The sequence below is a fragment of the Nicrophorus vespilloides genome, unplaced genomic scaffold (assembly GCF_001412225.1).
Source record: "Nicrophorus vespilloides isolate i.1.1-1 unplaced genomic scaffold, Nicve_v1.0, whole genome shotgun sequence".
NCBI classification, from domain to species: Eukaryota; Metazoa; Arthropoda; class Insecta; order Coleoptera; family Silphidae; genus Nicrophorus; species Nicrophorus vespilloides.
The window spans coordinates 160,330-182,723 of record NW_017099643.1 but is presented as its reverse complement, the minus strand read 5'-3'; the positions used below and the strand labels follow the sequence as shown (position 1 = coordinate 182,723).

General features: G+C 34.5%; 5 protein-coding genes across 5 annotated transcripts; 3 read left to right on the top strand and 2 right to left on the bottom strand.

The window, feature by feature from the left end:
- The first annotated feature begins 8,999 nt into the window (after positions 1-8,999).
- Positions 9,000-9,992, top strand: LOC108564947. The gene is made up of 4 exons (XM_017924150.1): positions 9,000-9,184; positions 9,243-9,535; positions 9,588-9,774; positions 9,833-9,992. The coding sequence occupies exons 1-4, from the start codon at positions 9,039-9,041 to the stop codon at positions 9,990-9,992; spliced, it is 786 nt and encodes a 261-aa protein (XP_017779639.1). The 5' UTR covers positions 9,000-9,038.
- A 2,524-nt stretch (positions 9,993-12,516) lies between these two features.
- Positions 12,517-13,913, top strand: LOC108564964 (zinc finger protein-like 1). The gene is made up of 5 exons (XM_017924174.1): positions 12,517-12,700; positions 12,761-12,872; positions 12,927-13,120; positions 13,175-13,434; positions 13,502-13,913. The coding sequence occupies exons 1-5, from the start codon at positions 12,599-12,601 to the stop codon at positions 13,695-13,697; spliced, it is 864 nt and encodes a 287-aa protein (XP_017779663.1). The 5' UTR covers positions 12,517-12,598; the 3' UTR covers positions 13,698-13,913.
- Positions 13,914-13,936: 23 nt separating this feature from the next.
- On the bottom strand, positions 13,937-15,634 carry LOC108564962 (retinol dehydrogenase 7). The gene is made up of 4 exons (XM_017924172.1): positions 15,348-15,634; positions 14,789-15,283; positions 14,582-14,734; positions 13,937-14,525 (listed from the first exon to the last, which is right to left on the bottom strand). The coding sequence occupies exons 2-4, from the start codon at positions 15,243-15,245 to the stop codon at positions 13,996-13,998; spliced, it is 1,140 nt and encodes a 379-aa protein (XP_017779661.1). The 5' UTR covers positions 15,246-15,283; positions 15,348-15,634; the 3' UTR covers positions 13,937-13,995.
- Positions 15,635-19,751: 4,117 nt separating this feature from the next.
- On the top strand, positions 19,752-22,225 carry LOC108564966 (39S ribosomal protein L11, mitochondrial). Its single transcript, XM_017924177.1, has 4 exons — positions 19,752-19,997; positions 20,051-20,240; positions 20,299-20,573; positions 22,056-22,225. The coding sequence occupies exons 1-3, from the start codon at positions 19,866-19,868 to the stop codon at positions 20,562-20,564; spliced, it is 588 nt and encodes a 195-aa protein (XP_017779666.1). The 5' UTR covers positions 19,752-19,865; the 3' UTR covers positions 20,565-20,573; positions 22,056-22,225.
- Positions 20,580-21,843, bottom strand: LOC108564965 (ribosomal RNA processing protein 36 homolog). Its single transcript, XM_017924176.1, has 4 exons — positions 21,431-21,843; positions 20,983-21,378; positions 20,801-20,918; positions 20,580-20,741 (listed from the first exon to the last, which is right to left on the bottom strand). Exons 1-4 carry the CDS (start codon positions 21,524-21,526, stop codon positions 20,602-20,604), a joined length of 750 nt encoding a protein of 249 aa, XP_017779665.1. The 5' UTR covers positions 21,527-21,843; the 3' UTR covers positions 20,580-20,601.
- Positions 22,226-22,394: the final 169 nt, after the last annotated feature.

The window sequence follows — 22,394 nt, the reverse complement described above, 5'->3', positions numbered from 1 at the left end:
TATTCTATTATTTTTAATCAAAAATTGCACAACTCTCTCCTTCATCACACGATCCTTAAATTATAAACAAAATTAATTCAATATTTTTGAGAAAAACTACCCAAAATTTGTACTAAAATAATATAAAAAACAAGAAAAATATAACATTCAATATTTATCATAGAGATTGAAATGTAATTAGTGTATTAATATTAAATATTTATAAAGTACAAATAATTATTTACTTATTGTTGCTATGAATAAAAAGTTATTAATTTGATATGATAACAAAATTAAAAAATATATAAGAAATAAATTTAATAAAAATACTTCAATCATTTATATTTACAGAATATTAAATAAAAACTAAATATTCGAGTTTTATTCATAAAAATGAATTCATTTATTTGGACAGAAAATAATCAATTTACATAAATATTGTCAAAATTACAAATATTTTAGGTTCCTCTGTAACAAGAAAAGTGTAACAAAATTTGATTAAAAACTTTAAAATGAGTAATGTTTACAATTTGATTAAAATAAAGTATATACGATAACGACATTATTTCAAAAATGATAAAATAATAAAATTCGCATTAAAATTAGTATAATATTGAATCATTAAATGTATATGAATGAACTGATATTTCAAACTAAGTTTATACAATTGATCGATGGTTCAAAACATTACATAAATCTAATTGCGTTTCAAGATTGTATAATTGCCACACATAATATAATTATAATTTGTTAATAATTTTGTTTCGTTAAATATATTAATTATAATTGTCTGATGAAACGTTCCATAGTTACTCAAGTAAGTAAAGAAACATTTAAAATAAATTAAGACTAAGTAATGATCATTTTACGTTAGCACTTTTTTATTATTTTATGAAAAAAGTTAGTCCCAAGTGTCTGAGTATTGAATCACTAGTCAATTGATTTTTTATTGCAGTATGTGTTAACCATCTCCAAAAATAATACTTTTCTAGAGACAAATAGTAATAGATACTCCGCAGAGATTTCGTTGAAATCGGCTAACGTGGCCATCCAATTTTGTCGCGTTTTTGCGTCCAATTTGCAAACTATGAAATGAACGAGGAACAGGTTCCAATCTTCGATTCTTTCATCGCTCCTTTTCAACTCGTCGATGGCGTCTCTGAGGATTGACGTCACCGTTTTTAGAGCTTCTTCGTTTTCTTCTTTCATTACCGGAAGCTCCACCATCCTTTGCACATGCGGCTGCATGAATAATCGCGACTTCATCGAAAACTGCTCCTTGTAGAAATTCATGTCTAGGAATTTTCCAGAAATCAGGTTCCTCGTAGACGGTCTCGTATACTTTCGTTGTTTTTTCTTCATGTGCATAATACGCATCTTTTCCAGCAACTCCGACTCCTCGTCCACTTCGTGCAATTTTCGTCCATCATGCAAATTCGATGATTCCATTTCTGTTGCCATTTTTGTTATTTTTTAATATTGCCTCTTCTGTGGTTTCAACTATACTAAATCAAAATTGGTTAAATATTAAGGAATAAAAAGATTACAATTTTCTACTTTTGATAGTTTTTTTAACCTTTCTAAAATTTAAAGAACTATTCAAATAAAACCTTTTATTTGCCTACATCGTTTCATTTTAGATATTTTTGTAAAATTTTATGAATCCAATGAAAATTTCCAAAATATTAACAAACTTATTTTCATATAAACGAAAGACTACTTCCTCTTGTTAAAGTTATTATATAATAATTTCTTGTCAGAATTTTACTAAATTAGAAGAAATAAAATTTATATATTTCAAAGAATCAAAATTTATTTCTACATTTTTACTAAAATTATGTCAGAACCAATAGACAAAATTAAGAAACTACTAATTGCAACTAATTCACTATTTTTACATAAAATAATAGTAGAATTAATGAAAGTTTACAATAATTATTTAATAACTAGAAAATCAAACTTAGAAATTGACAAGTATTGAGAAGTTTTTAAAGAATGAGCTACAAAAATGGTACGGTGACTATTTACTAATAATAAATGATACGAAAAAGCATTACACGATAATACAACAAAAATGCAAAAAAAAACATAGAGCCAGTGGAACAAGAAAAATACTTGGGAATAATAATTAACGAAAAACTAAGTTGGGATGAACACGTAAACAAACAAAAAAAAATCTTCGATGATTGGATGTGATAGAAAAGTAAAGAAATATCTCCTTGAAAAGTATAAAATAGCAATTTACCATAATGTATCTCAAGGATGTGATATGGTTTGGGGAAATACAATAAAAGAAAACATAAACACACTTCAGAAAAAGCAAATGAAACTAAAAAAAATGTTTGGAAATAATCGAGATGCATGGATGTAAAGACATTAAGAACTGCACAAACCAACATAATAATGCACAAAATAGTTCAAAAAATAATAATAATCAAATAAATTTGTTTTCAAATAGCGGCACCCACGGAACGAAATAAAACCAACATCATGTATAGAAGTTTGCTGGTCCAAAGTATTGTATAGTACAACAAGATCCCGAAAGAAATAAGATGGCAAAAGGACATTAAAAAATTTAAGATAAGAATGATGAATCTTTTACAGAATCACATTTAGTAAAACAAAAAACCAATATTGAAAAGTATAACAAAATTGTATATGTAAATAACTGAAATATATTAATGTTAAGAATAAATGATGATGAATGTAGTGGATGTTAATAAAGAAACTTTACAATTTCAGAAAGTATGTTTTATAAATTGAATTACACAAGTAATTTTTTTTTTAATATTTATTTGATTATTAGAATTTTTATCAACAATTACAAATTTACTTACTACGAATATCTATGTATAAAACAAAATGTTTGAGATAGTGCGTGTTCATTATAATTAAAGTTATTTTCTATTAATGAATATTGCTGAGTTAGTGCGTGTTGAATATAATTGAAGTTATTTTTTGTTATTAATAATTTTTATTATATTTTTTCCTAATATACGTACTGCCTCGTCATCTATCAAACACTCGTAATACTTTTCCGTGCAATTGATGCCATTCAAACCATTATCGATGGCATCCTTGAATACTGAACCATCGGCGATTTGACCTAACCATTGATTTTTTGCCATCCCGTTAATAATTGTATCCGTACTACTTGCAATACCGTTCTGTACATTCTCCTGTGCCTCTTGTACCGTCCAACAAAGCACCCTCTGAGCGCACGTAGTTGAATCAATGTTGTTTTCACTCAAAGCGCGTTCAACTTTAGAAATTGTCGACCAAAATGCAGACGCTTCGTCGTCACCTAAAAGGAGATAAATACCTAAATAATGTTACATCATTAAATCGTAGTGAGCTTCTCACATTGACAACCGCACAAAATCACGCTGTCAGTAGGTGTTTTGAAGATGTAAAAATTTTCGTGTTTGCGCGTTTTATTTTTTAAATTAGGACTTAGAAATTCAAAACGCAATGTTATATCTGGTGGAAGTTTTGGTAGACAAAATCGCATTCGCGAAACAACCTGTACCGCAGAAGAAGCAGATTATCGTGCATGCCACGTGCACAGATATCATCAACTTAGAGATCCGGACGGATGTTATGGGTGCATTAGAAACGCAGGAAAGAAGTACCAAGAGAACAGACGTCGACATCGGATGCGGAAAGTCTTTGGTCTTCTCCGCAGTGCCAGCGGTATTAAAAGAGAAACTCCAGAAATTCCCAATGGATATTTCGGTATCCACTAAACTGGAGACTATTCCCATTGGTAAAACTCATATTGAATGGAACGAGGATTTCTTGGAGATGGTGGAATCTTCAAAGGATGCTCTGGGCTATGTCTCGCCCGTGTTTACAGACTCCGTATATCCCTTGATGAACGACAAAGACACCACAGGTCAAATTCAGGTTTTCATACGGTTAATTTATTTGGGGTCGAGTATTGGGACACAGATTCAAATCATGGAAAGCAAAACTTCAGATGGTGGTACTAAGCAGCAATACTTGTTTAAAAGCGATAATAATGCGACTACATTCCAATGCGAGAAATTTGGGTTGGGAGATTCGACGGAGGTGCTTCCAATAGCCCAAATATTTGGGACCGTCGGACATGCAGCTGATAGCTTATTCCAAGATTTTGCTATAAAGACGTTGAAGTCTTACGAGAGTTTACGGCCGACCCAATCCAATACTGCTTCTTGTTTCGGAGCGGACTTCTTCAAAGAACTAATGTCAAAGAGTTCTTCCAAAGGCGGTGTTAACGATGATACGACTTCAATTAAAGACAGGGTCAACGATCTGTATATGAACTTCATGGAGCTGTACAACGATTATAGCACTTTCTCAATCAATCCGCAGAAAATGAAAATGCATTACTTCAACGAGGATTTAACTGACGATGCTTTGGATGAAAAAGAAGTTACAAAGGTGGATTATAAAACTTTGACAGTCGAGGAGATTGAGAAGAAAATCTGCAAGCATCCAGATTGTCCGGCTGCAAAGAAATTTGCTGAATACGGAATAGGTCCACTTGCAAAAACCAAAGGTCTGGGTGGAATGTTCAAAAAAGTTGAAGCTCCAATCACTTACGGCATGAGTCATGTCAATGGAAGAATAGATAATTATGGACCATTAGGAACATATTCCAGACCTAAATCGCCTAGTCAACCATTTGTACCTAAGAAAGATCCTTCGGTAGCATCAACTACTTCAACGGAAGGGTCTGAACCAATGAGATTATCAGGAGGTGGTATAATTCAAGAATACAAACCCTTAAGACTAACTGGAGGTGGTCCAGTAATGAACGATGACGGTATACCAAACCCTATCCATGCCTGCCAAGATCTGATGGAGGAATTTAATAAATTGCTAAGTGATTACAAAAGTGCGTTAGGACCTTGTGGTATGGCCACGTGTCCTCTAGCGCCTAATCTCACTGCTAATGCTTGCAAAATATTATGCGAGGGCCCACCGAAAGACTGCACTGCTGAAGAATGCGAAAATAACTCTCCCGTACGATCACTCGTTGATAATATGTCCACCGATTCCGACCACATTTCTGGTTGCGCAATCTCAGATTGCGCTTACAAGAGAGAAATAATCACTCCAGCTGATAAAGATTTTAAAAAATCCCAATTTAGACCAGGCTGCCAATCGCCGCATTGTCCGTTCCAGAAGGATAAACTAGGTATAGAGTCGCAGGAAAACGTTCTTAACTTTAAACCTTGTGCTGGTGAAAAATGCCCATTCAAAGTACCCGATGTTTTGCCACCGATACATTGGGATTGTCCTGATCCTTTGCCAGAGGGGAAATGCAAAAATCCCTGTTGTCCGTATGTCAGAAAAGAGGATATCTGCAATAAATACTTTCCACCTCCGAAATCTCCGTGCGATAATCCTACATGCCCTTTCGCAACTGTACCTTGCACATACCCAGGATGCCCATTTGCTGAACCAGAACCTTGTCCTCCGGTTTGTCCATATTCCAGTCCAGTTCCAGAGAAATTAGTTTGTACACCATCGGTCTGTCCGTACGCAAGAATAGACTCATCGTTAGATTGCAAAAGAGACTCATGTCCATATCAACCGGCTAAAAAGGAATGCGGCCCAAAAAAACCGCCACCTAGTTGCTTCCCTTCTGAACCAGAAACGTGCGCAAATCCATCCTGCCCATTTGCAAAACCAGCAAAAAAAGAATGCTGTCCCCCGAAACAGGAACCGGAAACCTGCGACAATCCATCTTGTCCATTTGCTAAACCCAAAAACGATTGCGGTCCTCCAAAGTCACCGCCATGTTGCATGCCAGAGCCTGAACCTGATGTGTGCGAGAATCCGAATTGTCCATTCGCAAAGAAGAATGTTTCAGATACATGCTCTAATCCATCTTGTCCCTTTGCAAAGAAACCCGAGTGTCCACCAAAGAAAAGCAAGAACGAGAATTGTGGAAATCCATCGTGCCCTTATGTGAAGTACAAGAAAGCATCTTTGGAAGACTGTCCGAATCCAAAATGTCCGTTTAGTCCCAATGCAAAACCGAAGCCCAAATCGTGTGGAAATGGTGATGCGAGTTCTCGAAGCATCCCACAGGATTGCAACAATCCGTCTTGCCCGTATGTCAAGGTCAGAATGATCAAAGAAGCCCAGAAGAAAAATGAAAGCAATGACACGATCTGCGAGAATCCAGCATGCCCATTTGCAAAAGCGCAAGTTTTGAAAGCTGCGTTGGACTGCGAAAATCCCGAATGTCCTTATGCCAAAATGGCAAAAAAATTAAACAATGGATCTAGTGAAATGGAATGTGATAATCCGACGTGCCCTTATAAGCTCGCAATTCAAAACGAATGTGACGAAGAATGCGTATCTTCCACAACTGAAGAAACTGATGATAATCAAGCCGACGAGTGCAGTATGCTAAGTTGCGATAACGATACTTGTCCTTTTGGTAAGAATCAGGCACACGGGAGAAAGTCCCTAAATGAAAAGCAGGAACGTAAGAAGAGCGAAGTCGGAGCAGGCGATCGGTCCACCAATAATATTCATCATAAAGATAGTAAATCGGCCGGAAATGGATCTGGGGCTGGACCAGGTGGCGGTACTCCCCCTAAAGATACAACCAAAACAGAAGAAAAGAAAGAGAAGAAGAAGAGGAAAAGGAAACACAAGAGGAGGAAAGGTGCTAAATACAGTTATGATAAAGGTACATATTATCCAGGGAATAAAGTTGGTCACAAGGAATGTATTATACCCAAGTTTAATGTTCCACATGACATGGGTTGGCTATGGAATATTCATACAAAATGCATGACACTCAGGGTAATACTTTCATCTTATTTAATTATTATATTATATTTAATTCTATAATATATTTAGCCAAGATTGGGATGGAAGCCTGGAGCAATTGGAAGAACGATAGCAGCAAGAATCGACGAGCATCGAAAAAAATATGGAATGAAACTTATATCCAAACCGAAAACAGCGACTAAAGGAAAGAAGAGACGCAAAGGTCCTGACGGAAAAGAATATTACTCCGACAGCGACGAAGATGTGCCGCCAAAACCTACTTTGCTAGTAAAGAAGAAAGATGGAGTGGTTTACGTTACAATGAATCCGCTGAAAGGTATTGAATGAAATGGATTATGAAATACATTTCATACATTTTGATTGATTTTGATTTCAGATCCTAAGACTTTGGAGGACAACGAAAATCCTTATATGGACTGTTCTCCGATGCAATTTAAAATTACAAAGAACAAACCACCCAAAAACGAGGAATTTAAGATGTGTTACTGCGGCGACGATGAAAATGAAGAGGCTGTGTCTGTTTCTAGCACGTCCAGCAGCGAATTGGATATCGAATTTACTCCACCGGCTGGTATAATCCATCCAGACAGATTAAAACGTAAGAAACCTGTCTGCCACACGGACACTCAATACAATCCTGATGACATTCCAAAGGATAAGAAAGAAAAGAAAGATAAGAAGGGTAAAAAAGGTAAAAAGGGGAAAGGAAAGAAGAAAAAGTGAATAATGTAATCAAATTTGGTGATGTAATAAATGAAATGATTCTCCTGCAACTTACTTCTTTCCCTTTGAAAACTGTTGTGTTTATTGAATAAACTGTACGTTGCTGGGACCACTATAGCTGCACCAAATGCCATCATTCCTGCTAGTACTATGGCTCCTATATTGATGTTTGCCATTGCTCCGTTTACCAAACCAGCTGCCGGTTTCACTGGAATGCTTAAAAATGGTACGGAAAATTCCAATTCCACCTACAAATTATTTGGTAGTGTGATAGAACTAAATATAAAATATCGTACGTGAATTTTTCCGTCTTCTTCGGTGTTGAAAGATAACAAACGGTTTTGTTTTTTCGCGAAAGATTCACTCATCCTGGGATACTTGAGCGTTGAATTATCTCCAGCTGCAATATTTATTACAAGCAATGGAAATAATATTATCCAGAGCATTGTGTAGGGTTTGGAAATACTCAAAACTAAAACTTGGTATATCTGGTGCATATGTAAGCACAGGTGTTAGTTGACAGAGTTTTTAGAAATAACTGAGAGTTTTCATGAAGTATGGTTCTATATTTAATGCACATATTATCACATTAGAAATCTTCGTGGGTGGCGCTTATGCAAAAAATAATAATCGTCACGGTATAAAGTGCATTGTAGTTCATTACGTGGTTAACGCCTTTGTACAATGGGGAAAGTCACAAGTTATAAGAATATCTATCATATTGTTCAATAACTGAAACAACCAGATTACCGGAAATTATTACATTATCCTGGATAAAAAAAATGTTTATATTTCAAACATTTAAAATAGAAAGAAGGACTACGAAAGAAAAAGGTTTTTGGATAAAAATAGTAACATGTTAAATTTTTAAGAAATTTGATAAAAGCTTTTAAAAAGTTATATTTATTTTTGTACACTTTTTTATTTGTCTTATTTTGGACCAAATGGTTATGGACAAAAAGTTATGAAATTCAATTGAGTTACCGTATTTTTCAGACTTTAATACTCACATTTCACATAAATATTTCAATAATTGGGATACATTGTCTTTTATGGAATAATAATATTGCAAGAAAATATCAAAATATAAACTTAACAAAATAACAAAAAAAAAACTAAATTAAATTGCTGTAAATGTTATATGTAGAAATATATATTTAAATTGTTTTATAAATATGTGGCATATTTTATAGTCAGATACATCTTATCGTTAAAAGAAGAGAATACTTTCCAAAATTTTAAATGATATTACTTCTTAAAAGTTAAAAACAAAATAATTAAAGCAATTAGTTTCAATTGCAAGCATCGATTAACCTGAGGAAGAGAGAAAGAAATACTGAGTAAATGAAACAATAGATCATTTTGTAGAAATGTTGTTTTAGACAGGAGAGAAAAAAGGTAGTTAAAAATTTGCGGTCACAATTTTATAAAATTACGGACACATATGAAAGTGAAGACGACTCCGTGTCGAAACTGAAGACATTGTCCATTGTCTCAAATGCACTGCACTGTGACAAACGCCTAGTATAAATAGTAACATGCGGCATAGCTTCTACATCATTTCCGAATATCTCGTCTATTCAAAATCACCTCACAAAACAAATATGAATACTATGTACGTTTTCATGTTCTGCTGTATCGTTGGAGTTCTCGGCTCGCCGAAGAAGTATTTACCTGAGGAAGGGTAAGTTTTGAGTAATTAACTAGAACAAAAATCAAATTTTAATTTTAATCAATTTCAGTGGATTCCAACCGAGTCAATTAAGGTATTACGAGTCACAATTACCCTCCTCCGCTCCAAACGTCTCAGAGAAGCAAGCTAAAGAAGCGAAGGAATCCAGGTTTGGAATTAGTTCTTTCGGGAACACTGGAAGCGGTGTGCAGTTCGGAAATAGTAATGGAGTTGGATATGGAATGACTCCGATGAAAATCGACATCGGTGGTATTGCTTTAGGTGCCTTGATTGGTCTTGGTGCTATCCTCATTGTACCCAAATTAGCACATGTGTTTTCATCTGGAGGATACGGCTACAGAAGTAAATATAATTGTAAATTAAAACAAATCATACTTAACATTTTCTTCAATAGGTCTCGAAAATGACATGTCCTCAATCACTGACATTTTGGCTAGGGTCGATAACTCTTTAGAACAACACAACATCGACAGCAGTTCTTGTATGCAAAGGATAATTTGTTCTTACGTGCACGAGGCTCAGAACAACATGCAGAAAGGAGAGGCGAATACTGTAGATCAATTGGTATATGCGATATCAAAGCAAGTTTCATTTTCATATGATTTTTGAACCTAAAATGTAATAAGTAATTAATTTCAGTAATTCGCTGTTTTCATATCTTCTGGATGGTTCATCAATCAAACAAGCCATTGATATGGGAAAGCAAACTGATCTACAAAAGTGCGCTGCTCTTTACATGAAGTGTCCTGTTAGCAAAGAAAACGTTATGCAAATTATTGGAACTCTGCTGCCAGCTTAGAAATTACCAAATTATATATATATATATCTGTAATAGAAAATTTTCTGAAATAAACACTGATTATATTCTGTAAATTCTCGAATCATGATTTGAATATGTATTGTTGATAAATAAATTTTATTTGTATTTCATATTTATTTTGATTCATTTATTATGTTGAAATGTATAATAAAATAACTAACGTATACTATTCATTTATAAAATAATATACTATTTATTATTTAAATGTATATGCCATTCATGCATTCCATTTTAAAAGTACCATTTCTTCATCGCACTAAGCTCTCATCTAAGAGAGCGCTCATACATTTAGCTTTGTCTTGTCGATGCCGTACGCCAGTTACATGTGCGGTAACTATACGAATTGGACGTAAGCGAGTCCAGGCTGAGGTCTCTGCAAAACCAGTGGCTCATAAAGGATTCATGAGTCTGGAAAACTTCGGCCTGATATCTCTTTAGTGGTAATGGTGCTGGGAGTAAAGTAAATGAACTGAGCGAGGACACAAATATAGATGCACTTAAACAAATAACACTTCACTGCACGAAAAAGCGTAGGAAGAATGTTTTACATCACTGAGGGGTTGCGTAGGAATGTTTTTTAAAGTCTTGGAGAAGTTGTGTTAATGTGGGGTCGTTGGAGTTAGCGTAGTACGCCAGCACGGCAGGGGGGTGAGTGATTTTTTCCTTTGAAACTTTGGAAAATGTTGCCCCTAAAGGGTGTTTGAAGAGTGAGAGGGTGGGGTGATCTTGAAGGGCTATGCGTGAAACAAGTCGGCCTTGGAGTTTTTGTTTATGTATTCAAGGATGTTTGGGAAGGTGACCAGGTTATAGAGGGTGGAAGAGAGGTGTCGCTAGTGAAGGCGAAGGATTTTGCGGATGCATTTGCGTTCAAACTGAAGAATTCTTTTTAGTTGTCTGAGGGGAGCAATGGTGTAGTATGTTATGGGGTAAGTGAGGATAGGGCGGATGAAAACATGGTGATGGCGAGGGGTTGGGAGGAGCGGATTCTGGGGTGGTGGAATGTGATGAGTTGGGATTTGGAGGGATTGGGTTTGATCTGCCTCATCCAGGACTCCAAGGTGCGGCTGCAGACTTGGAGCTTCCTGATAGCGATGGGGGCAAATCGGTGAGAGGACCAGATGACAGGCCAAGCCTTTTTGGCCAAGTAAAGGTATGCCCTTTCTGATCGAAGCATACAACATAATGAACCGATGGGAATACCTGATATATAATTCGTCGATTCAAGACTATTTTAATTTGTCTGTAAATGTTTGTTTTAAAAAGTGGAACAGGGTCGATTTTATGAAAACATGTAATGATAATATCCCAATGCAACAAATCACTCTAAGTTTCCTTTTATTTGTATATCTGAGTGTGGGTACATTTCATCATTGTCCTCAATATTTTTTTCGCCAGAGTTATACGCCATTTATAGGGCTATGATCTTTTGGATTCAAAAAGTGCGATGGATGAAATTGAATCCACACTGAATTCAGAGAAGAATAATTTTATTATATTTAAATTTAAGGCTTACTGGGTATAATGGAAATACCAAGCACGAAAACTTCATTCTGCTGGATACCGGGACTCTAGCCAGTGAGAAGTATAATGATGCAGTTTACTGGATATACCGATTTCTATCCAATTGTTATCAAGGATATATGCGAAAAGTGGCAATACATATACAATAACGGATCAACTAATAAAGGGAAAAGATACTGTCGTGTACCGGGATGGAATATCTCTGGACACCGTGGAATAATTTGTAGTATTGTCGATGTGTCCTAGTGGGTTTTATGGAAGAGTCTAGATTAAAGTCAGTGTAATAATAGTATTTATTTAACATTTAGATGCTTCAGTGTCGTGATCTAGCTTTCAGTTGCTACAAGCATAGGTTGCTGGTCAAGAGTATTATCAAATTAGAACTATTACTCGTCGTCTTATATATAAGAAGACGTACTGGATGCGGAGTAATATTCTAAGGGGCTAATTTGCCAAGTGTAATGTTTTATTAGCGTAAAGTAAATATTTGAAAAAGTTTGAAAATATTCCGATTGGTTTCCGATTTTATACGAAATCTTCTTCTCTCCTAACTGTGGTGATTATGGTACTGCCAACTCTCTTGAGAAATATTCTATCCACTTAACCCCTCCCTGGTGGTCCAGCATATGAGTAGTCCGTCATATGCATATTCCTAACATATCCACTTAACCCCCCTCCTAGACCGACTCAGACCCAGACCTGAATTTAATATGGGTGTATGCAACCATACACTCATGTGGTTATTTTGTAAATAACTTTAATTAGCACAGTATAATGATTCTTAGTGGTCATTTTGAAATATTTATGAAGTATAATATGTAATTAATATATTGAATTAGCAATTCTTCACAGTTGACAGCTTAATTGGAGCATAAGTATTGGATCTGGCTGGGGTATAAGTCACTAGTTAATAAATTCGCCACTTTTTCACACTGCTTTCACAACAACTGACTGACCATACCAAATTAACAAAAATAAATATTGCTGTCAGATACGTGTCCGCCTGCATATCAAATAAACAAAAATTTTTGTTATATTTTTTAAAATTGTTTTAGGTAGACAAAATGGGTCTGTGCAAGTGTCCCAAAAGACGCGTCACGAATCAATTTTGCTTCGAGCACAGGGTGAACGTTTGCGAACATTGCATGGTATCAAATCATGCAAAAGTAAGTCAAATATTGTATGTCTAATTGAATTTGATTAATGTAAGCAATGTAACGTTTTAGTGCATCATTCAATCCTACCTTCACTGGCTGCAAGATAGTGATTACAATCCAATTTGTGAATTGTGCTCCAAAGAATTACATTCTGAAGATTGCATCAGGCTGAGCTGTTATCGTAAGCATTTTGAATTAGTTATATTGTTAAATTTGATTGATTGTTGAATTGCAGATGTTTTCCATTGGGCTTGTTTGGATAAGTATTCAAGGCAGCTGCCTGCCACAACAGCTCCAGCAGGGTATAGATGCCCTAGTTGTGGGACTCCACTCTTTCCACCATCAAATATGGTTAGCCCAGTTGCTGATGTCCTTAGGGAAAAGTTAGCTGGTGTGAATTGGGCTAGAGCTGGACTAGGTTTACCATTGGTAAATAAAATTACAAAACCTTTTACATAGCAAGATTTTTTTTTTAATTTTTAGTTATCTGAAGATAGAGAAATTAAACCGATTTTATCAAATAACGCTAATAACCATACAGCCGTTTCAACGCAAAATGCGCCTCCTCCTTATTCAGTTGTTCATTTTGAAGATCAAGTTATAAATAGGGATAAAACTGAGGTGTATCAGACTGCTAGAAGAGTGTTCCAGGATATAAGAGAAAACAGGGGCACGACATTTGATCATGACGATGATAAATATAAACGTAGACCCGCTTCAGAGTGGATTAGGCGTTGGTGGAAGTAAGATAAAAGCTTAATCTGTTTTATATTGAACTTTAATTTGTAATGAGTGATTGCATGTTTATAGGAATTCTATGGGCCATCCACAGAAGCATAGGTCTCCATTTAGACGTTACTTCATGTTAATATTTATTATTGTTATGGGAATCCTAGTCCTGTTGGTGACTATGTCAAGATTAGGACACCATTATACTGATAACGATGCATCTTTAGACATTATGAACGAGCCGAACATCCACGTCCAAGCCGATACGAAATTATAATAATAATCATTGGAAAATAATAGCATTGTAAATATACACATGATTATTTTATCAAATCGAGGAATATTTATATTACTTCTAGAATGCTTCTCGGTTGATGCAAAACGAAATATGTAATAATCACTAAGCGACATAACTAAAATTGTTTTTTTTATAGTCAACTAAGTTAATTCAAAATGAAAACCCATTCCTGTTTGTATTGTATATTATATTAATGTAAGAATTAAAATGAATGTCTTTGAATTTTAGAAGATTATTTATTTTCAGTCGTTTTTATTTTTTCATTTCAGAGATGAGATCAATAGAGATCGTATTCGGTGTAGTCTTCAGGCCTTTCGAAAGCCGGCATCATTATAAATTTATTTACAAGATAATCCCTAATGAAGTACGGACTGTATTTGAAGAAGAAATGGTAATATTTGTATCTCATGGGTTCAACTATGTACAGTGCTTTGGGATGTTGAGCGATCAGCGCGTTCTCGAAATTCTCGTATAAGTCTTTCATGTAAATTTTCCCTGGTTGCTTTATCATAGCTGATATTGCACATAGGTAAGAGTTGTACTTTTTAAAGTAAATTCCGTAAAACTTTTCTTGCTCTGACGTGAACGCACTTCGCATTTCTTCAGAATGATCATGTTGCTTCAGCATAATATTGCTTTGGAACGGAAATGATCCGGGCACGAATGAAACAACCCGAACCCCGTATTTGGCTAATTCAACTCGGATCCCATCGCTGAAAGCGTAAATTCCCGCCTTTGTGGCACCATACACTGCTAATCCAGGAAGGGTGGCAAGAGCGCAATGACTAACAACATTTATTAGACGACCTGCAAGAAAACTCACGTAACATCACAATTGAATAAAGTAAACAAGTAACACATACTTTTATGTTTTCGTAATAGTGGAGAAATAGCTTTAGTGACTTGCATTGTTCCCAATAAGTTCACATTGATTTGTTGTTGAATTAGGTTGTTAGTCAACCATTCAAATTCTCCAAATATCATAACACCAGCATTATTAATAACACACCAAAGCTCTAAAATGTAATACATTTAAATTGTAATCAATATTAAGTTTTAAAAAAACTCACCATTATTTTTATCTTCTGTTAAAACGTCGTGAATGAATTGCATCGCATTTTCAATGCTCTGATTCTGAGTCACATCAAGTTTAAAACAAATTAAGCCCTGCTTCTGATGTGAGGCCAAAATGCATGCACCCTCCGATTCCAAATTTAAACATCCTGCAAGAACACTGAAACCCATCTCACTAGCATGCAGTGCCAATGAGAATCCCAATCCAGAATCACATCCTGTTATAACAATAAATTTCTTTCTATCTGGCATGCATAGCTCATTTGTTCGGAAAGCAAATAGAAGACTAGCTATAGTTAAAGATACAATAATCGATGTACCAAAGAATCTATTGTGCTTCAGTCCATGATTTGCCAATATTGCAATGCCCCAAATGCCAGATCCTACAGCTATAAACAGCTCATTGGTGATTTCGAACGCTGTCCGCGCGGCCTTCGTCAGAGTTACCCCCATCGTTTATTTTATGCAATTAACAAAATTTCATGCTAGTTCTTAAACAAAATTTTAAATTAATAAACTTATCAAATATCTGTCATGTCTGACAACTTTGCTTACCTTTTCGACGCGTAAATTGATGATTATGTAAAAATTCTATAATAGATTTTGGTGAAATATTACTTAACCTATTGGGGGTTTGATCATGGTAATGCGAGGTAATAATTTCGAATTCCAATAGCTGTTATATGCAATCACAAAACCATTGTATTAGATCCGGCTCAAGGAAAACGTTCTTTAAACATTGCGATTTAATGTTTTAAATAAAAAAGAAGCAACTTGTTGAGGACCTACAACAACAAACCAACCAAAATATGTGACCTCTAAAGAATGATAAAGATTATTATCGGAAATAATACTAACGAAATCGTAGGAGTGGGAAGAAGATACTTTCCAATGAATTTTTGTGTTCATTTCAAAGTTTTATCAGTACGCATAATACAAATATAAATATATTTGTATCATCATCATTATGGATACATTATCATTTATACTTATTTATGAATACTAGAACAACTGACTGGAAAAGCGCTTAATGTGAATATTTTTATTATGTGAACATTTCCAGGAAAACAACCAATCATATAGATTGTATGTTTACTCGGTACCTGATTTTTTTTCTTCCCTGTCTGATATGGAAATGGTCTAAATCTAAAAACCATACTTATTGGTTTGCAATCTTTCTGTATCTACACGAAATTATCGCTACAGATGACAATTTCGTTGATTCGATAGAACAAAATTAGTTTATATTTTTAGGAAATAGTTTATAAAAATTCGGTTTGAACGTCCTAAAATAGCAATTAAACAAAAGAAAATACAACTACATTATAATTTATTTCTCTAAATGAATTAGTAACAATCACTAATTATTCAATTATGTGACAGTGACCATGGTATTATTTTTTTATAAATCTAAACTATGAATTGAATTAATCTAGCGATTGGGAATCGCTACTGTCGTAGTCTTGTTTCGCTAACACGCATTGATTTGATTCTACCTTCTTTCTCTTATGTTTGCTTTGTTGATTATCTTTAACGTTATTATATTTCTCCAGATTTTGACTCTTTGAATTCTCTTCCAAAATCGAATCGTTCGAACATTTACAGTCCATTGACATGCTGGAACTATTCTTATTCAAGTCAATTCTACTTTTGTATCTGAAGACTTGCTTGAGCTTCACATACCCTTTCTTCCCGAGGAAATTTAAACCCGTCTTGGTTCGGATCACAGGTAGCTTTACGTCTTCTTCAGGCGTCGATTTTAAAGTCAAACAGTTATCTGTCGTTTGCGATGGGAGCTTGGGCAAACTTTCAATTTGACTTGGCATGTCCGGCTCTGCAATTGATTCATCTAAAGTCTCTTCAGTTTTGGCTTCTTCGTCCAGGTTATTATCCTCTTCGACAATGTTTGATAAATCTTCAAATTTCTCTTGCTGAATGCATTGAGGTATTATTGGTATGACGGGCAAATAGTCCAACAGATTTACGTCGTCAAAATTGTTCAGACTACAACCACATTTAGACTTCTTCTCGTCTTCCTCTTTAATATTATCTAAAATTGGTTTATAATTTGGACTAGCAGTGTACGAAGAATCTTTCATTACTGAACTAGAACCTGAGACGTATCCAGAGCTTATGCTACTTACTTTATCGAAGCAATGGGACGTCTGAGCCTGGGAATTGTCTTTAATTTTGATATTATACGATTCATCATTGGACGATTCACTTATTGGCGATGCGTCACTATGTTTGGAACTGTTAACTGTTGGGAATTGGACAGATTCGTCCATTAGATTATTTACAATTTGTGCGGCTTCAACAAGTCCGTCATTTGTATTATATTTGCAATTGCAAGGACTCTTGCTAGCGTTATCTAGCATTTTTTCTAAATCTTCCAACGTGTATTTACCTAATATATTTCCAATATTTGAGAATATCTTATCGGTTGTGCTGTTCTCATTATCCGGCACTGATTCAGACGTAGGTTCCACTGTTGTTTCATCGACAGGTACAGTTTTTTTGCTGCACTTACCTTTCCTGCAAGCGCTTTTAGTCACTGATTTCTCTGTAGTTATTAAGCTCTCACTTTCAGATGTACTAGGTAATTCATCCAGATGGTTTATTGTAAATGGATTTTTATGAAACGTTCCACTTGTGTGAGTGCATTGACTGTTTTCAATGACTGATTTATCAAGTGTATCAAACATAGCTGAGAATTCTTTACTATTGGTAGGTATTTTGGTTGGTTTTAAATCATCCATATAATCTGAAAGTTGTTTACAGTTGGTACATTTTTCTTTTATTTGGTAATCATTCTGAAGCACTTTCGGCACAATATTATATTTTTTCCCGGTCAATGGACTGCTGAATATAGGATCCAAAAATAATGGACTCGGATTTATCTGGCCGTAAAGAACATTGTACATTTGTTCTTTAGGACAACTTTGCTCGTGCTGCGTAGATGAGCTTTTATAAATTTTAGTTTTTTCCCCTACTTGGCTCTTAGTCGAGTGATTGTTGGGAATTCGTGATTGTTGATATAATTGCTGTTTCCTCTTTTTACAACAGCGGCAACGACATTTACATTTTTCTGTTTGCGTTCCATTTGTCTTCATGTCATTAGCATTTTGAACAGTTTGGGCAAACGTCGAGTTGCAACATTTTTTAGGGTCTTTGTTTTCACAGCAGCAGCAACAGCAGCAACAATCCTCTTCATCTTCAGTGATATATTCCATCGGGTAATATTCTTCCGGCATAAAACTTGGCAGTTTACCTGATACGACTGGAAATTGTCTATCATCTTCGTTCATTACTTCAATAGGAAACTGAACCTCATAGGGATATGTTTGTTGACCAAAATCTGATCTACGAAAGCTATTTATTCTCCTGCGGATGTAACAATAAGCCCGGTTTGCCCAGGATCTGCGCCTTCTTCGACCATATTTACAGCAATAATTCCGTGCTCTACAGCCGTGGCAACCATCGCATTCACAACAAGAACAATCATTCCTAAAGAATCCAAAGAGTGAGGAGAAATATTTGTTTCTTAAATAAATAATTTACGTGTGATGTTGATGCGGGCACGGACATTCACCATATCTCCAATCTCTTGGATATTGCCTGTCTTGATGCCAGTATCTTGCATTATTTGGTGGATACGCTGAATCTGGATGAGATTGTACATACAAATTGTCTAACACTTTAGCAGGATGGTGGTTTCGTTCATAATGAGTACGGTATTGCGGTTCATTGATGACCCTCGGATGTCCCTGTCTGGAAAATTCTTGATCTATTCTGGAACCTTCGTTCCTTCTACGAACTCTGCTCATCCACTCCGTATTGCTGTATTCCCGTATTGGAGCCATTCTGCTACCATTGGCATTTACTCTGTTTACATACTGATCTTCGAATCTGTTCATGATTATATAGCCTGGATCTAGGGTTTGAACACTTTGGCACCTAAACACCGGTAAAGTATTTGAGCACTTCTGGCAGACGCGTTTCGATCTTAAACGCTCCAAAATTGGTTCAGTCTGATTTTTAATTTTTTCTAGAGATGTACTGGTCAGGTGAGAAATCCCTTTCAAAACGGTCTCGAACGGATGGAAATTGTAATTGAAAACCTTATAATTTTCGTAACTAAAATTTTGACTGTACCACTGTTTATCAACGGTGTCACTGGAAACTTTCAAATTCGAATGTTTACTTTTATTATACTTAATTATTGTCCTCGAAGGGTCTATTATGACCATCAAACCAAAACCAAAATGTTCCGAAGAATTTTGAAAGTGAGCCCATCCAAAAGAAGAAAATTATTCTAGGACTAATGCTCTCGACCCCACCCCCAATATTGACAGTGACATAACAAGTTGATTTTGATATGATACCCATTATTTATTGTTTATTATTATATTTCCGAACAGTTTTTGTGTTTGAACCTTCCAATCTTATTGGATTATCGTGCTACCAGTGTGACTCGAAATTGAATAAAAGCTGTTATTTTGACATTGCCAAAGAAGAGGAAAAACTTGATATGCTATTGCAGTGTCCCACAGATTGCGATTATTGTTTGAAGAAAGTAACAAGTTTGGATGAAAGTATAGTTCGAATGGAAAGAGCATGTTCAACAGGATTTGATGATAATAACGATTCCATCAGACCTGGCTGTATGATTACAGATAATGTAGCTATATGCGCATGCAAAGATAACTTATGTAATTTAGTTGATAGTAACACAATATCTAGAACAATATTAATAATTATAATAATATTACATTCAATCGAACTGTTCAAAAATTTATTCATGTTTGATTTCTTTCTATGTTAATAAAACAAAATAGGGTTTAAAATATTTTTGTTAAAGTTGAATAAAAAAAACAAACAATAACAATGTAGTTGATGTGGTGCTTATTACATGTATCTAAAGTTATCTACCCATTATCTACTTAGAAAAGTTGCTACCAACATAATAAGCATATACAACAAAATCTAGCATTTCAATATTATTATTTTAGGTTAGAGTGTTTGGAGGTTAATTTTTTAGATTAAAATAAAGGATTTTGAATTGGAATCGAAATGTCGAAAGCAGGAGCCAAGTTGAAGGCTGTAAAAAAGGTCGTGGATAAGATCCAACACGGCCATCTTCGGACAAATATAGCGGCTGGTTTAGCTGCTGCTGGTCCCCCATTGGGTCCAATGTTGGGACAAGTAATTTACTATAAATTAGTATTTAAATTTACAATAAGAATGTGTATTTTTAGCGGGGTATCAATATAGCTGCTTTCTGTAAGGATTTTAATGAGAGGACAAAAGACATTAAAGAAGGTATTCCCTTACCTTGTCGAGCTGTAGTGAATCCTGACAGAAGTTATGATATTTCTATAAATAAACCCCCAGTAATATTTTTCTTGAAACAAGCAGCAGGTATACAAAGAGCAGCCATGAATCCAGGTAGACCACTTATATACTTCTTTGTTACCAATTAATATATAATAACTTGTTATTCTAGGCAATGAAGTTGCTGGTAAAGTCACCTTAAGGCATATTTATGAAATAGCTGCAATTAAGAAGGAAGATCCTTCTCTTGAGATAAAATCCATGGAAGAACTATGCAACATGATTATTGGTGTAGCCAATTCGTGTGGGATTAAAGTAGTAAAGGACTTGGATGCAAATGAATATGGAGAATTCTTAGCTGAAAGGAAACTTATAGTTGAGCAACAGAAGAAGGAACTGCAAGAAAAGAAAGAAGCTAAAATGTTGAGGACAGGATAATTGTTTATGGTAAGTATAAATTTAATTTAAACAAAAATTACATGTTAACATTCATATTCATATTTTTTCTATCTTTTGATAATTGCTTCTTAGTTTTCTTCTCAATATGTTTCTGGAGCTTATTTGTCTTCTTCAAGTTTTCATATTTCTCAACTAAACTTTCAACGCGTTTTTCAGCTATAACAAAGAAAACATTTTAAATACAAACTTCTTTATGTTACTCAATTTTAACTTACATTTCTTTTTGTAGATTGGTTTCTCTCCTTTTTGTATTTTATCTTGATTTTCTAATTTTTGTTGCCACAATTTTTCCTTTTCTCTATTTTCATGTTCCCTTGCTCTCACTTGGTTATCCTAAATAACAAAAAATATAATAATTTAATATAGAATGGATTAAAATTATATGTAAATAACATACCAATCTCTCAATTAATAATTTGATTGTTTTTCTTCTTTTAGGATCTTCAGTGTCTTCTAACTCCTTCACCAGTGTATCTTTTTCATTTTTCTTAATTTCATTAACAAATTCATAATTGCTCTTAAAGTGTTCCTTGTTAAACTCTCCACACAGTGGATCAAATCTTGGATCTCTAAAAGTCACATCTTTGGCTTTAGCTGTGACTGGTTTAGATCTTGGTTTAATTTTTGAGCTCATCTCTGAGGGTCGATTCTTGTTTCCTCTACTGAAAGTTTTCTTCTTTCTTCCTGAACCACCTTCAAAAATCGTTTTATTGTATAACTTTGATCCCATCTCCTCTTTCAGCTTCAGCAAATCTGCAAAGCTCATTGTTGACAATTCCTCTTTTATCTTTTCCTGTAAGTTTTACTTTAACATTTTTATATAAAATTAATTAATTGTTACTTACTCTATCCTTAGTTTCGGATTCGTTTTCGCTGGCTTCTTGCATAACTTCATTTTCTGAATGCTCCGATTCAGAACTTGTTCCTTCGTTGTCAGACATCGTGAATGTATGTTGATTTTATTTTGAGGTTATGTTATGTTTGATTTAAAGCTCATGCTTTTCTTGCCGATAATGAAGAAATCTTTAATTCGAATTTTGAAAGAAGTTTTCTTAATTATTAGAAATGAAACAATGTTATTGTTGTAAGATGCTGAACAATATTTATATTTAATTGTATTTAAATAATTGTTTCCTTGTAAATGTTTATTTAAATTCGTAATTAACTATTTATAGTAGTCGTCCTTGCACTTGACAGATAGTCCTGACATAACCTCAAATTGTTTAATTTACACTTGCTCTACCATGGATAAACCGACTGTACTTCAAAGATTTGTTAAGTTCTGTAATAGCAATGTTGTATTGATAAGTGGCGGTGCTTTGATAGTTTCGATACATTGGACTTGGTACATGATACAGAATACAAAACTGGTGTCGGAAGAGAAGAGGAAGGATTTCCCATTTATAATTGTATTTTTATATAATAGTTGCTTCATTGAATGTAATAGCACTTATGGTTTTTCTGTTGCAGGCCGCCAAGTACCTTAAAAACAGATTTATTGGAGATGTATCACTTTTCCAAAATACATCAACCACATCTATAACTGATATTAAGGACAAGAAACCTGCCTAACCAGAAACAGTTTGTAGTGATTTGTACATAATTTAAGTAGACATCTTTGAATAAATGTTTAGAAATGCTTTATGTCTATTTATTATAAAGTTAATTAGAAAGTAAAGAAAATGCTGACTTAACTAAATAATCTTAATAAATTTTATTTGATAAAAGTAAAATATTCAAGCATGTGTTTTTTAAGGAGCTGGATTTCGTTGTTTTTTTTTGACAAATTAATGATAATGATTTCTTAAA

What these genes read in the sequence shown, in the direction of transcription:
- LOC108564965 (XM_017924176.1), bottom strand. Translation starts at nt 21,526, where the DNA reads ATGTCTGACAACGAAGGAACAAGTTCTGAATCGGAGCATTCAGAAAAT. An exon ending in AATTATTAATTGAGAGATTG is followed by an intron (nt 20,919 to 20,982) that starts GTATGTTATTTA and finishes TTTGTTATTTAG; the next exon opens with GATAACCAAGTGAGAGCAAG. An exon ending in ACCAATCTACAAAAAGAAAT is followed by an intron (nt 20,742 to 20,800) that starts GTAAGTTAAAAT and finishes TCTTTGTTATAG; the next exon opens with CTGAAAAACGCGTTGAAAGT.
- LOC108564962 (XM_017924172.1), bottom strand. Translation starts at nt 15,245, where the DNA reads ATGGGGGTAACTCTGACGAAGGCCGCGCGGACAGCGTTCGAAATCACC. An exon ending in AACAGAAGATAAAAATAATG is followed by an intron (nt 14,735 to 14,788) that starts GTGAGTTTTTTT and finishes ATTACATTTTAG; the next exon opens with AGCTTTGGTGTGTTATTAAT. An exon ending in ACTATTACGAAAACATAAAA is followed by an intron (nt 14,526 to 14,581) that starts GTATGTGTTACT and finishes GTTTTCTTGCAG; the next exon opens with GTCGTCTAATAAATGTTGTT.
- LOC108564964 (XM_017924174.1), top strand. Translation starts at nt 12,599, where the DNA reads ATGGGTCTGTGCAAGTGTCCCAAAAGACGCGTCACGAATCAATTTTGC. An exon ending in CTGGACTAGGTTTACCATTG is followed by an intron (nt 13,121 to 13,174) that starts GTAAATAAAATT and finishes TTTAATTTTTAG; the next exon opens with TTATCTGAAGATAGAGAAAT. An exon ending in TGGATTAGGCGTTGGTGGAA is followed by an intron (nt 13,435 to 13,501) that starts GTAAGATAAAAG and finishes GCATGTTTATAG; the next exon opens with GAATTCTATGGGCCATCCAC.
- LOC108564947 (XM_017924150.1), top strand. Translation starts at nt 9,039, where the DNA reads ATGCGGCATAGCTTCTACATCATTTCCGAATATCTCGTCTATTCAAAA. An exon ending in AAGTATTTACCTGAGGAAGG is followed by an intron (nt 9,185 to 9,242) that starts GTAAGTTTTGAG and finishes AATCAATTTCAG; the next exon opens with TGGATTCCAACCGAGTCAAT. An exon ending in TTGGTATATGCGATATCAAA is followed by an intron (nt 9,775 to 9,832) that starts GCAAGTTTCATT and finishes AATTAATTTCAG; the next exon opens with TAATTCGCTGTTTTCATATC.
- LOC108564966 (XM_017924177.1), top strand. Translation starts at nt 19,866, where the DNA reads ATGTCGAAAGCAGGAGCCAAGTTGAAGGCTGTAAAAAAGGTCGTGGAT. An exon ending in TGGGTCCAATGTTGGGACAA is followed by an intron (nt 19,998 to 20,050) that starts GTAATTTACTAT and finishes GTGTATTTTTAG; the next exon opens with CGGGGTATCAATATAGCTGC. An exon ending in AAGAGCAGCCATGAATCCAG is followed by an intron (nt 20,241 to 20,298) that starts GTAGACCACTTA and finishes TTGTTATTCTAG; the next exon opens with GCAATGAAGTTGCTGGTAAA.